Source organism: Ahaetulla prasina, chromosome 1 (assembly GCF_028640845.1).
Source record: "Ahaetulla prasina isolate Xishuangbanna chromosome 1, ASM2864084v1, whole genome shotgun sequence".
Classification (NCBI taxonomy): domain Eukaryota; kingdom Metazoa; phylum Chordata; class Lepidosauria; order Squamata; family Colubridae; genus Ahaetulla; species Ahaetulla prasina.
This window is the reverse complement of record NC_080539.1, coordinates 234,071,396-234,085,014: the sequence shown is the minus strand read 5'-3', so window position 1 is coordinate 234,085,014 and position 13,619 is coordinate 234,071,396. Positions and strand designations below refer to the sequence as shown.

Below are 13,619 nucleotides of genomic sequence, written 5' to 3'. Positions count from 1 at the left end.
CTTCTTTCAGAAATCCAAGAACATGATAGCCAAGTGAAAGCCATAAAGGACCTTGTACAGAGATTGCCCAGGCCAAACTATGACACCATGAACTTAGTGTTTGCACATCTGCAAAAGTAAGTGGAAAAGCTATGAAACCTTAAAGAAGAAAATGGAAATTAGAAACAAAATTGATAGATTGGTTTTCAGCAACATGTATTATTTCAATGCTCAACTTTTTCAGTACATCATCAGATCCTATAAAACCGGGTTATGTGTAATATCTTATATTTTTAAAGATTGTTCCATACTAGATTTCAAACTGAGGGAAATGAAATGGAAAAGCATATTTAATATTAGTCCAAGCTGATTTTGGCATAGCAAAGGACAAATGCAGCCAGAACTGCCATCTTCCTTAGCCTCCTAAGTACAATATATAGAATATATAAGTAAAACATTGACTTTTAGTACAAGAGTTTGCAAAACCTTTATGTTATGAAGCTTCTAAGCAATGGAGGTAGGACATACATTTCTTGAATGTTGCTTCACTTGTATCCCTAGTCAGGCAATACATGTGAAGCCACATTCACATTCAAGGTTTCACTTGTATTCCTAGCTTTGTATCACTAGCCAGGGGCTGTGATGGCTCATGTAGTTAGGACAATAAGTTAAATGACCACTGAGAGGTTGGCAGCTGAGCAGTTCGAAACCTGAGAGCGAGCTGCATGACAGAATGAGCTCCTGTCAATTTGCCCTAGCTCCTGCTCACCTAACAGTTTGAAAGCATGAAAATAAATGCAAGTAGATAAAAAGGTACCTCTTTGGTGGAAAAATAACAGGGACATGTTATGGCCCCCTCAGGTGTACGTGGGAAACAGTGATGTCACCAGCTAATTCTTTCAACCCAGAAGCACCTTCTGACACAAAAGTAGTAGTATATTCCTAGCACTCCATAAAATTAAGAAATAAGGGGGCTTTCTAAGCAAAACATATATTTGTAGGCAAAACCGCACCTTTGGAACTAATCCATTATATAACGATCATCAGCTTCTAGAGAGAGAGGTCACTAATGGAAGAAGTCAGCATCTAAGCTAGATAAAGCCTAGATCCAGAGTGTGATCTCCCCTGGGAATGGGATACTTGATCAAAAAAGCTGGTTGTTCTGCCACCAACAACCACAGGTCCAGAGAAAGCAAGCTGAAGTCCTTCAGCATCATCAGATAACCCCTGCCATCAACTTAGCCACAGAGGCAAGAATCTCATGCAGTAATGCTGTTACCCTCCAATCTAGATTCAGTTCCCAGGGTGGGGTTGTGAAGCATTTATAGCATTGTTTTTTAAACAGTTTGATCCAATTATCCTTTTTCCCAGTTCAAATAGTCGTTACCCTCACAAAGATAGATTCTGTTATTTACTCCAGCACCTCAGAAATAGCAGTCCCAAACTGGATTCTTGTCTCACAAACAAGCAATTACAAATTGCTTCATTACCCTTAGGATATGCCCCAAATTATCCCGACTTTAAAAACCACTGATTTATAGTTTGACCTCCTGAGGATCCTGTTCCAAATTGAGTATTTTTGGCCTGCTATTTACACTACCAGAAGTGATCTCTTGAAACTAATTCCAATTGGGGCCACAGCAAGAACCAAAACATTAAAGCCCTTCCAATGTAAGGTCCCCATCTAGATTGAGCTGTGTAATTTATATTAGGAAAAAAAATAAACCAAAGATACTACTACTACCACTACCACTACTACTACTACTGGATGAACTACTAACTTAAATTACTACTACTAACTTAATCTGAAATAAAAGAAGTGAGATAATTAGACCTGACCTGATTGATATTGTGCCCTTTAGGCAGAGCTTTTTTTTTTTTTTTGCTTACTTACTAATATATTAATATATTATATATTATAATATATATTAATATATTAATATAATTTATCGATTTATATAATTAATTAATTATATTTAATTTATATTTATATAAATTTATATAAATTAATTATATTTAATTTATATAATTAATTAATTAATTAATTAATATAATTTATCGATAATAGCCTTGCTTATCAAGTGTATTATACCTTATTTATCAGATTTGTTAAAAAATGAACATCTTACTGAATTGGGTTTCATCAGGCAAGAAATGTGCACTGTTGTTGCAGCCTTTTGAATAACCATGAGATACAGAACACATATTCAGCTTTCTAAAAACTTATGAAGCACTTACTAATTAGCTTGCCATAGTTTGTTGCTAAGCTATGACCCACTACCAGTCATTCATGCTTTAGTTCCCTGATTAGGCTGCCGTAGTACACAGTAAATAGTGCTGCCCTTGAAAAATGTCTGAAAATTTCAATGGGTATGAAATGCAGCAGTATGATTGCTGGTGAGAAGGAGGCATTTTGATCAGCATATATGTCTGCTTAGCAAACTGCGGATTTGTTTTCTGGACTCAGTTCAAGGTGTTGGCGCAACCTTTATGTTGAAAACTTGGCTGTTTGATGCTTTAAGGCCTGCCGTCTTTTATGTGCTCCTTACAGTATGTTGCTTTTTCTGTCGGAAGCAATGCCTTGAATTTTACAGGATTGTGAACGTTAGGTAGACAATTCCAATGTGACCTTACAATTTATACCTATTATATTAAGAAATATGAGGGGAGGGGGAATCAATCAAAAGTTGTGTGTGTGTAGGTATCTGTGTGTGTGTATGTATATGTGTTTGTGTGTGTGTGTGCCTCCGTCCGAATGATGGCTTAATTAGCCGTCACTATCAGCTCTGGCAGCAGAATAGCCAGCGTCTGCCTAGAGCCTCCGTTATCTTCCACCACGCTGGTGAGTCACCTAGAAACAAACTTCAGCTCTTAATCAGTGGATTTGCCTGTTACAAAGAGACAGAGCAGCTCTGGCTGCCTTTTATATCCTGTGGGGTGTGGCTCCATGACTCAGCACTTCCTAGGCCTGCCCCACCCTTGCTTCTGTTGTTCCCTCCTCTCCTGCCTACGAAACCAAGCCTGATTGCCATCACCTGGGTCTGCAGGCGTGGCCTGGGGGGGGGGAAGAGTCAAGGGATGAAGGCCTCATTATCTCTTCCACCTGGCCTGTTTCTGGCTCCTGGAGCTGAGCCAGGCAAGCCGGTGCTCCCGAGTTAAGTCCTGACGGCCCTTCCCCCTCACTGTCCAAGTCACTTTCTGGCAGCAGGCCTGGCTCAGGGGGTGAATGTCCTGTACGCTCAAAAGATCTGTGGCTTCCAAGGTTCTTTGTGTAAGCTAAGTAAGGTCATGTGACGCTGGCATCCTATTAACGCTGGATTCTGATTCTGATCCAAGGGGGATAGCTTGCTTCTAAGGTTGCTTGTAAAAATGTGCCCTCCTTTTGAAAAAGGTTTCCTCGAGCTCTAAAGTTCACCACTGAGCTACTCATTCAGTACTGTAGAGCCTGAGACATGTTCCAGTTGCAGGCACAAGGGACTATCAATAAAATGTGGTCACACACGTCAGGAGGACAAATCAAAAGTATGACGAAGAATCTGCAGGATATTGATTTATTGAGACTGAAAAGGTTACGTCGTAGGGAGGGAGAGGAAACCCACAGCCTGTTCGGTACAGTACATAGCTCTGAATAGTGTCCTCTCAAATAGGATCCTGCTTCTCACTCCCAATTATGAACTTGGCAAGGAGTGACAGCATTTAACAACATTCAAATGTAATAATTCTGTTGAGGATGGATCTCTGTTATCTCCTCCTCCTCCTCCTCCTCCTCCTCCCTTCTTTAAGCGAAAAGCATTGAGTCCACATGCCCAACGATGGCAGAGTTTTCCAGCAATGGCATCTGTCTTTTTGGCAGCGATGTTCAGGCACATTGTCAGGGGAGCTTACAGTTGCCTCCTGGTTTATCATGTGAGTCACTTCCTGTGGCCTATCTGGCTGCTTCGCCAGGCAGAAGCCAATTCCTTTGACTTCCCCTTTGATTTTCAGAAACTTGCTCATTCCAGCTTTTTAATGTTGTAAAGACAGTTGCATTTCGCTGCAGGGCAGCATTCCTATGTACATCTAAGCATCTCTCTCTCTCCCTCCCTCCCTCCCTCCCTCTCTCTCTCTCTCTCTTTGCCATACAGGCAATCCTCAGACTTTTCTATCTTGCCATCAATGCTCTTTGCTCTGTTCATAATGCCTTCAGTCAATTTTACTGCCCTTTCGTACAGAGCAAAGAAAATGTATCAGGGAAAAAAAGAAAGGGAAATAATACACAGAAACACACACACACACCGTTTCTGCTGCTAACACAAAACATGGACATATGCAGAACCGAAGTGCCTTTTTCTCTTTTCAGAAATTTGTCTTTATCTTCATATTTTCCAGACATCACAAAGAAAACAAAAACCTGCCCGGTTGAAATTAGAGCAATAAAACATGAAATCTTATGCTGGTTTTATTGCATAGTTCTCATTTCTGGAAACTATATTTAACAAAGTGGATTTATTTTTACCTATTATCTATATCTCAGCCAACAGCACACATCTAAGAAGAATGCAACAGTAGTTCAGGAAAAGGAAGCAGTGACAATGTGATGACAGGTTCAGCAGCGATATGCAGAATGCTGTGGATAAATCAAAAAATTAAAGCTATTGTATGACAGCTAGGAACACTTAGCAAAGTCTGCAAAATTTCCATTACTATCATATTTTGGAGGGAAGGAAAATGCAGAATATCCACGTGATTTCTATTGGCTTTTAGTCTGTTTCAGCAGGTTCAGGCCAACATAGATATCTTAAACTTGTTTGCAATTATTTTCCCCCATGTAAATCCAAAAGAAGAGGTTAAATTCTTAAGGATTGTATGTGTATTAATAGAATAAAAGTATGTCACAAATTGCTTACCACGGTCCCCTGTGACTAGAATAGAGATAGTTTTAATTCTGTTGTAAGAATGGTGGTGTTTACGTGAGATGGAACTTTTAAAATGCCTCTGAATTCCTCTAAGTGTACAGGAGAATGCTATTTACACAGAGCTAGGAGCAAAAGGTAATCAAAGTAACTTTCAAAATATTGGGAATTCAAAAGATACAATTAACATGATGTGTGAAGCTGCTTTTAAATTCTATCGTGAATTTTATAACGTCTGGAGAATTACAAAAAGTTGTAAAATATTTTTTCCAGCAATGTTTTACTGTGTAAATCAAATGTTATTCGAATGACTTATTGGAATCTTACAAAACCACCTGCAATCTTCTCGTTCTCTAGTTAGCAGATTTAAACCTTCATAATACATGAAAGGTTTTTAAAGATTGTTTTACACACACACACACTTTTATTTTTTATAAATAACTCAAGGGAGCGAACATACCTAATACTCTTTTCTCCTCCAATTTTCCCCACAATAAGAAATCTGTGAGATGGGTTGGACTGAGAGAGAAAGTGATTGACCCAAAGTCAGCCAGCCGGCTTTCATCCTGAGGCAGGACTAGACACACAGTCTCCTAATTTCTGGCTGTGTGCCTTAGCCACTAGACCAAACTGGCTCAAGTTTTCTGAATAAATATTAGCACTTATTATCTAAATGTATCTGAAGGTTTTACCCAAGATAAATGCAATACAACATTTTCAATATTCTCCCATACTACTTCATAGGCAAAAAGTGTCCATTCCATGGTGTAGACATATTCTTCTGAAATCAGAAGAACCATAGGTGAAATGTTAAGCCTGTGTTAGACTTCTATATCACTGCAAGTTAGGAAATGTAGGTGTCCAAGAGCCGTGGTGACGCAGTGGTTAGAATGCAGTACTGCAGGCTATTTCTGCTGATTGCCAGCTGCCGGCAGTCTGGCAGTTTGATTCTCACTGGCTCAAGGTTGACACAGCCTTCCATCTTTCCGAGGTTGGTAAAATGAGGACTATTGGCTATACTGTTGGATATGCTGACTTTTAAACTACTTAGAGATGGCTGTAAAGCACTGTGAAGTGGTATATAAGTCTAAGTGCTATTTCTATCGTTCAAAGATGGTTGCATAGCTGTGGCGTTTCTACTTCTGCAAATGTTAACATTTTGGCGAGGAGTGCTCAAATAACAAAGTACTCCCAGCAGGAAGTCGGGTCAACCAATCAGCGTACAGGACATGCACCTCCACACAAAAGGTAACTGAGCTTTGAGAGGTCTGTGGGTTGGCTCATCTGCAACCATCTGCAAGCTACACTTACCATCAACCCCTTCGCAGCATAAGTATGCACTGACGCTTATGTGTAGTTGCGGACAAATCTAAACCAAGCTTTAGTGTGAGGTGCACTCAAAATGATCATTGCTAGAAACCCCGCATCACATTTTGCATTGATTTTTGCTGTAAGAACTAGGCAAGCACAATGCAAATCCAACAGATCCTGCAACTAAGCAGTAGAATCACTGAAAGAACCACAGAATCCAAATTCCCCAATGCTCAGGATTCACAAAATACTGATCTGATATTATCTTTTAATCAAACAACCAAGCAAGATGCCATATGAATTTCTTCAGGAAAATAGAGCTCCTTTTCTCCATCAAAACCTGATAGGATAACTCACATTTTACATATTTTTTTACTCTGCACTGAAGACACTCTTGAAACTATCTTAAAGTCAAGTATTTTGTTATAAATCTCATCCATGCTAGAATCACTTCCAGGACCAACACAGACAACGGTACAGCTCCCACTGAGATCAACTATGGCTTCAATCCATTGATCTCAAATCTGGAGCAAAATCCCACATACATACACAAGCTGTACAAAGTCGTCTTGATAAATACATGAGGTCTCATTGTCTCCAGCTTGTTTATCTTGTTGTACTAAAATATGATTATCTAGCAAATGTTTTGCATCAAGTGATCTCTGCCATATAGAGGCACCAAAATTGCTAGACTTTCTTGGAAGAGAGAGAGCAATTGCATCTTAACACTTTTTTTTTACTCAACAAAGGATCAAGATACAGAAGTAAGACAAACAACTTTATTTTTCTCAGCCAACAGTTGTTTTTTTTCATAATTCGTGTAAGCTTCAAAATTCTCAGGCAAGACATGAACTTTTTTTTTTAATGAATAGTTACAAATCTTTATATTTGTCTGAAAGTTAAGAAGTCTTAGCTGGAATGCACTCTCCTTGTAGAGGAAACAAACCGCTGGCAATAAAGTAGAAAATGGAAAGAGAGACCTAAATCACAGCACAATGATCTCTTTTACAGCATCTGCCAAAGAGACGGTGTTCTTAGGCAGCTTCTCCGAAGCAGCGTCTTGATGTCTATGCCACATACAGATTTATTATTGTGCCTGAGAATCTGAAGGGGAAAAATGTTGATGATATGCCTAAGCAGCACTAAGCTCTGGTCATAGGAAAAACTCCAGAATTGTGGGTACCACACCCACACCTACTGATGTGGTCCCAGATTTTTTTTTTCTTTAGAGGCACCTAATTAAGAAAACCTTGACTCATTTACATGGCTATGTTTGATCTAAATTATACTCCAAACCACACCAAATTAGGAGCATCTGTGAATGTGAAATGTTTGTTCCCTTAGAATGGGAGAATGAAGCTGGCTCTGGACTGCACATGTTCAAGTGACAAAAAATATTTCAGATGTACCGTACTTCTGAGACTACTTTTCCACTAATAATTTGCAGTTAGTTAAAAGTTGTATCTCTCTCTCTCTCTCTCTCTCTCTTTCTTTCTCTCTCTCTCTCCTCCAGATCCACTGTTCCCCACCCAAAATTATTACAGGCTGTCTACAGAGTTTTCACTTTTCTTCTTTCTTTAGCAAAGACAAAAAGGGAGGGGTGAAAAAAAGAACTAAGGGGCCACCTACTTGGTTGATTTTAAAGTGGCCACTGCTGGAGAAGCAAATCCAGCAATTGTCAAAAGTTGTCATTGACACAGAGAGCTAATTCCAATGAAATATTTTCCCAGGACTGAGCAAACATCTGCTAGAATCTACCGCTCCTCACAAAGTCTTTGTGGATGTTTGCATTTTCTTGGGTAGCATTTTCATTTGTATTAACTCTGCATGAGAGAGAGAGAGAGAGAAAAGTTATACTGGAATTGGCTGAACGTCTCTTTGGAAATCATTAAGAAAACTTAGCTGAACGTCTCTTTGGAAATCATTAAGAAAACTTATGTGTTAAATTCCATATGAAGGGATATGTTCTTTGATTAGGTATTTCAGAAACAGCTTTAAAGCCCAACCCAAGCAGTTCATCCAGACAACAAATAAGGGTCCACCAGCTTTTTCTAATAGATTGCACCTCACTGTATAGAATCTGTAGCACAGTCTTTTGTCCACATCATAAGTTGTTGTAATTTTACTTGATACATGCTCAAGTTTGCTTTTGAAAACTGATCACGGGTGAACAATCAATATCTTGGCATCACAAATCAAAAATACTTTGCCCAGCATGACTGGAACTACATTATTTATCAATTAAAATGTAGCTACGGATGGGGATGTAGAAACCTGAAAATACTTTTTGTGATAAAATACATGATAAAAAATTATCATGTAACTTACAACTTCTTCACTGCAAAAGCATATGGACTACAAATCTTGATCAAGGCAAAACAATAGATATAATTTACATAGACTTCTGTAAAGCTTTTCACTCAGTGATACATGACAAACTTCTCCTAAAACTAAAATCCTATGGCATCTCCGGACCCCTCCACAATTGGATAACAGTGTTTCTGTCAAACAGACAAGTGGTCAAAATAGGCAGTGCCCTATCAAATCCTGTTCCTGTCAATAGCGGCATTCCCCAAGGCAGCGTTCTTGGACCAACACTCTTCATATTATACTTTAATGATCTCTGTGACCATATTAAAAGTAATTGTGTTCTCTTCGCTGACGATGTCAAACTATTTAACACTTCCAACAATACAGCTACCCTTCAAAAAGACCTTGACTTTGTGTCAGAATGGTCAAAAAGTTGGCAACTCCAAATCTCAACCAGCAAATGCTCTGTCTTACACATTGGAAAAAAGAATCTAAACACTAAATACAAACTCGATGGACATTACCTTACAGATGAGCCCCACCCTGTTAAAGACCTTGGAGTTTTCATATCCAATGATCTAAGTGCCAAAGCCCACTGCAACTACATCGCAAAAAAGGCTTTAAGAGTTGTAAACCTAATCTTACGTAGCTTCTTCTCCAGAAACACTACACTGCTAACCAGAGCATATAAAACATTTGCTAGACCAATTCTTGAATACAGCTCGCCTGTCTGGAACCCATACCACATTTCAGACATCAATACAATTGAACGTGTCCAGAAATATTTTACAAGAAGAGTTCTCCACTCCTCTGAATACAACAAAATACCTTATGCCACCAGACTTGAAATCTTGGATTTAGAAAACTTAGAACTCCGCCACCTCCGACAGGACCTGTGTTTAACTCATAGAATCATCTATTGCAATATCCTTCCTGTTGAAGACTACTTCAGCTTCAATCACAACAATACAAGAGCAAACAATAGATTTAAACTCAATGTTAACCGCTTCAATCTTGATTGCAGAAAATATGACTTCTGTAACAGAGTTATTAATACTTGGAACACACTACCTGACTCTGTGGTCTCTTCTCAAAATCTCCAAAGTTTTAACCAAAAACTGTCTACTATTGACCTCACCCCATTCCTAAGAGGTCTATAAGGGGCGTGCATAAGAGCACAAACGTGCCTACCGTTCCTGTCCTATTGTTTCTTTTCATTATATCCAATCAATATAATTATTACATACTTATGCTCATATATATGCTTATATATTATATAGTTATTTTCATGCTTATGCTTATATATACTGTTGTGACAAAAAAAAACACTTTCTAGTTTTGTAGTCTGTCAAACACAACATTGGGAGAGGGAGGGTTGAAAAACTGATAGCTAGTGGTTTCCAGTTCACTTTGTAGGTAAGACATTATGCTGGCCTGACTTGGCTAAATGACATACATAGAATAACAGAGTTGGAAGGGACCTTGGATATCATCTAGTCCAACCCCTGCTTGAACAGGAGTCCTATACCATTTCAGACAAAAGGCTGTCCAGTCTCTTCTTAAAAACCTCCAGTGATAGAGCACCTGGTGGCAAGCCATTCCACTGGTTAATTGTTCTCACCGTTAGGAAATTTTTTAGTTCTACGTTACCTCTCTCCTCATCTATTGTTTCTTGCCCTGCCTTCTAGTGCTTTGAAGAAAAGATTGACCCCCTCTTCTTTGTGGCAGCCCCTCAAATATTGGCAGACTGCTATCATGTCATTTCTAGTCCTTCTTTTCCACTAGACTAGACATACCCAATTCCTGCAACCGTTCTTCGTATGTTTTAGCCTCCAGCCCCCTAATCATCTTTGTTGCTCTTCTCTGCACTCTTTCCAGAGTCTCAACATATATTTTTTTTAATATTGTGGTAACCAAAACTGGATGCAGTAGTTTGGCTCCAAACTACATTTACAAATACAGGTCTGTAAAACATTAACATCAATCAGTGCAGATTGATAGGAACTATTTTACATTATCACAAAAATGAATTAGAAACATTTGCAGGTGTCTAGGGTTCTTTTTAAAGCTTGTTTATAAGGGAAAATGTGGCTTGTAAGATCTGTATAAGAGTAGAACCGCATTCAAATTACAATGTTATGGTTCCTTCATCTCCATAGGTTTTTGTAGAGAATGGAAAATTATCTGAAAGATAGTCTAAGATAATATTTGCGATCTCTTCCAATTCCACAATTCTATGATACATTAAGACCTCTGGGAAATGGAAAAAAAGAGGTTTCATATAAATAGTTGAAATTACTTATGGTAATTTAGTGCTACTAAAGAGACAATCCTTCCTGTTTGCTCTATAGAAACTTTAGATATGTACCACAATTTTGTTGATTAGTATTTCCTGTCTATGTGTTCTAAAGCAATCTCAATCTGGAGATAGACATAGACACTATGGAAAGGTGCTTTCCCCTTCGTTAAAAAAAGTAGTTATTTTTTCTCATGAAGGCAACACATTTTCCTAAAGGGAAAGAATGCCAGTGTAATATTATTTAACTTTCTAAATCCTTTTTAATTTTTTCCATTACTAAGGTAAACTTCTATTGGTAAAATCCAATATGTGACCCATTTTGACATTTTAAATCCCTTGGATTTGTCCCAGTGCACGCTGAACTGGGACAAAATTCAAAGACAGCAGACATCAAGTTAGCAATCTTCATATTTTGTCCTCCTTCCTTTCTCTGTCTAAAGAGTTTGAATTGCATTACTTCTGTACCAACGCATTTCCGAGTACAACTGTCATTCTTTTCCCTTCCATAATGCAATCTGGGACTGACACCTTTTCTTCATCTTCCATATGAACATATGATTCATGTGTTTGTTGAAAAAGGTGTGGATGCTTATTTTGGTGGGGGCGGGGGTGGGGGGTTGTGAGCCCTTTTGTATGAAGATATCTTAATATATTTTTTTTTATTTTTTTTTATTTGCATTTATATCCCGCCCTTCTCCGAAGACTCAGGGTGGCTTACACTATGTTAAGCAATAGTCTTCATCCATTTGTATATTATATACAAAGTCAACTTATTGCCCCCAACAATCTGGGTCCTCATTTTACCTACCTTATAAAGGATGGAAGGCTGAGTCAACCTTGGGCCTGGTGGGACTTGAACCTGCAGTAATTGCAAGCAGCTGTGTTAATAACAGACTGTCTTAGCAGTCTGAGCCACCAGAGGCCCTTGTTTGACCTAGTGTGGATTTTTTTTTTTTGGAACAGCTGGAATATCATTTGAATATATTAATGTTTTCAGCAATGGTGCTCAGAGACCTTAGTTAATACCTTATGCATGAATACATAGATATACTTCAGACAGAGGTAATGTTTTAGCCCTTGTGTTGGTAATATTTGGAGACGTGGAATGAAAGAGCCTGTTCTTTTCCTGCCTTTGTTGTGGCCTTACATTGTGGTGGTGTGGAGCCAAGGTTCTTGCTGTTGCCTACACAGCCTGGATTCAATAAGCAGTTCTATATGTATATTATGACAATGTGGTCAAGAAAACCAACCTCTTTTTTTTTTTTGCTATACCTTTGTGTGCCTGTATAGCATAACAAAAAAAATCTGGTGCTTATTTTTTCATATACTCATTCAATATGTTAACATATTCATAATTTGATACAGGTTACGTTCTTCATATAATTAAAGTTATAGTGTTAGATGAAAAACCCGCAAAATGTTGTTTGAATGGAAAATATTTGTGCTTTCATACAAGAGTCATTACGGCACTGTAATGTATAAAACCGTAAATCTGACCAATAATCACTAACCCATGCTTGGTTGTCGGTTAGATCATTTCTGATTCCCTCCCTAGAGTGAAAATCCATCCAACTCTATATCCGCCCACCCTTAAAAGCTGCATGTGTCCCAGATGTACTTTTACCGTTCTGTTTTGTCATACCATCCATCAGGACCATGTCCCCAAGACTACTTTCACATTGCCTGGGTCGCATGTCTCATTTTCCTCCCAGAGTCTTCTCAGAGTCTACCTCTCTGACATAGTTGGGAAAGTCACATGGTCAACAATCTGCAACACCATCACGTGCAAAATAGGAAACAGACTTTGCCTGGGATGTCTATTGTGTTAGTGCATTGCTGGTTTAGTTTCCTCTTATCGTTCCCTGTCCTCTTTCTGATACCAAGGGACGCTTATCACGTTTCTCCGACGAGTAAAAGGATTTCTCATAAGCTGCTTTCAAAGCATTTAGCAAAGAGAAAGGATGGAGATGTTTCTGAGTAGGCCATGAATGAAAAGTTGCAAATAGATCCAACTTTTGCAACTTTCCATCAGTGTCCTCTTCAGTATGGCCATGGTATAGGTAGTCCTGGACTTACCACCGCTATTGAGCCCAACATTTCCATTGCTAAGCAAGGCAGTTGTTAAGTGAGTTTTGTTCCATTTCACGACCTTTCTTGCCACAGTTGTCAAAAGAATGGCTGCAGTTGTTAAGTGGGTAACACGGTTGTTCACGTTGTTTGACTTCCCCATTGACTTTGCTTGTCAGTAGGTCGCAAAAAGGGGATCGCATGATCCCAGCAACCATCATAAATATATGCCAGCCGCTAGGTGTCCAAATTTTAACTGCGTGTTCATGGGGAGTGCTGCCATAAACGTAAGTGTGAAAAATGATCATACGTCAGTGCCGTTGTAACTTTGAACAGTCACTAAATGAATAGTTGTAAGTTTCAGGACTACCTGTACACTGCCTCTTTCCTAACTGATAGTGCTAGGACATTTTGAAGAAGCAGACAGAAGAGATTTCATCAAGAAAGGACTGCTGTGAAAAGGAGAAGATGAAATGGAAGAGAGACAACCCCGAATATATTTGAATATATTAGGATAAAAATTGAAATAGTTAAAAAAAAAAAAGAACGAAAGGGAATGAATACGAATAAAAATGGACAAATTAGAACTTGAGGGCGAAAGAAGATGTGACTTAATAAAATGAGCAAGGAAATATTAGGAAATGAATAAAAACTATGAAAAAAGAATATTTCGGCAAAAAATGCAACTAAGTAAAATATATTTGAATATATTGAATTGTATAAGATATGATATGGCCAATACTCTGTTCATAAATTATGTA

General features: G+C 38.5%; 1 protein-coding gene across 4 annotated transcripts in view; it reads left to right on the top strand.

Moving 5' to 3' along the window:
• ARHGAP15 (Rho GTPase activating protein 15) overlaps window positions 1-13,619 on the top strand; it is a 494,107-nt gene that overhangs the window by 464,845 nt on the left and 15,643 nt on the right. For 3 of the 4 annotated variants that reach the window (XM_058193603.1, XM_058193605.1, XM_058193594.1), the window contains one exon: window positions 11-116. The exons of the other annotated variant lie outside the window; for it this stretch is intronic. In XM_058193603.1, the coding sequence (XP_058049586.1) occupies window positions 11-116 (106 nt within the window). The remainder of the gene's footprint in view (window positions 1-10; window positions 117-13,619) is intronic. 4 annotated transcript variants of the gene reach the window in all.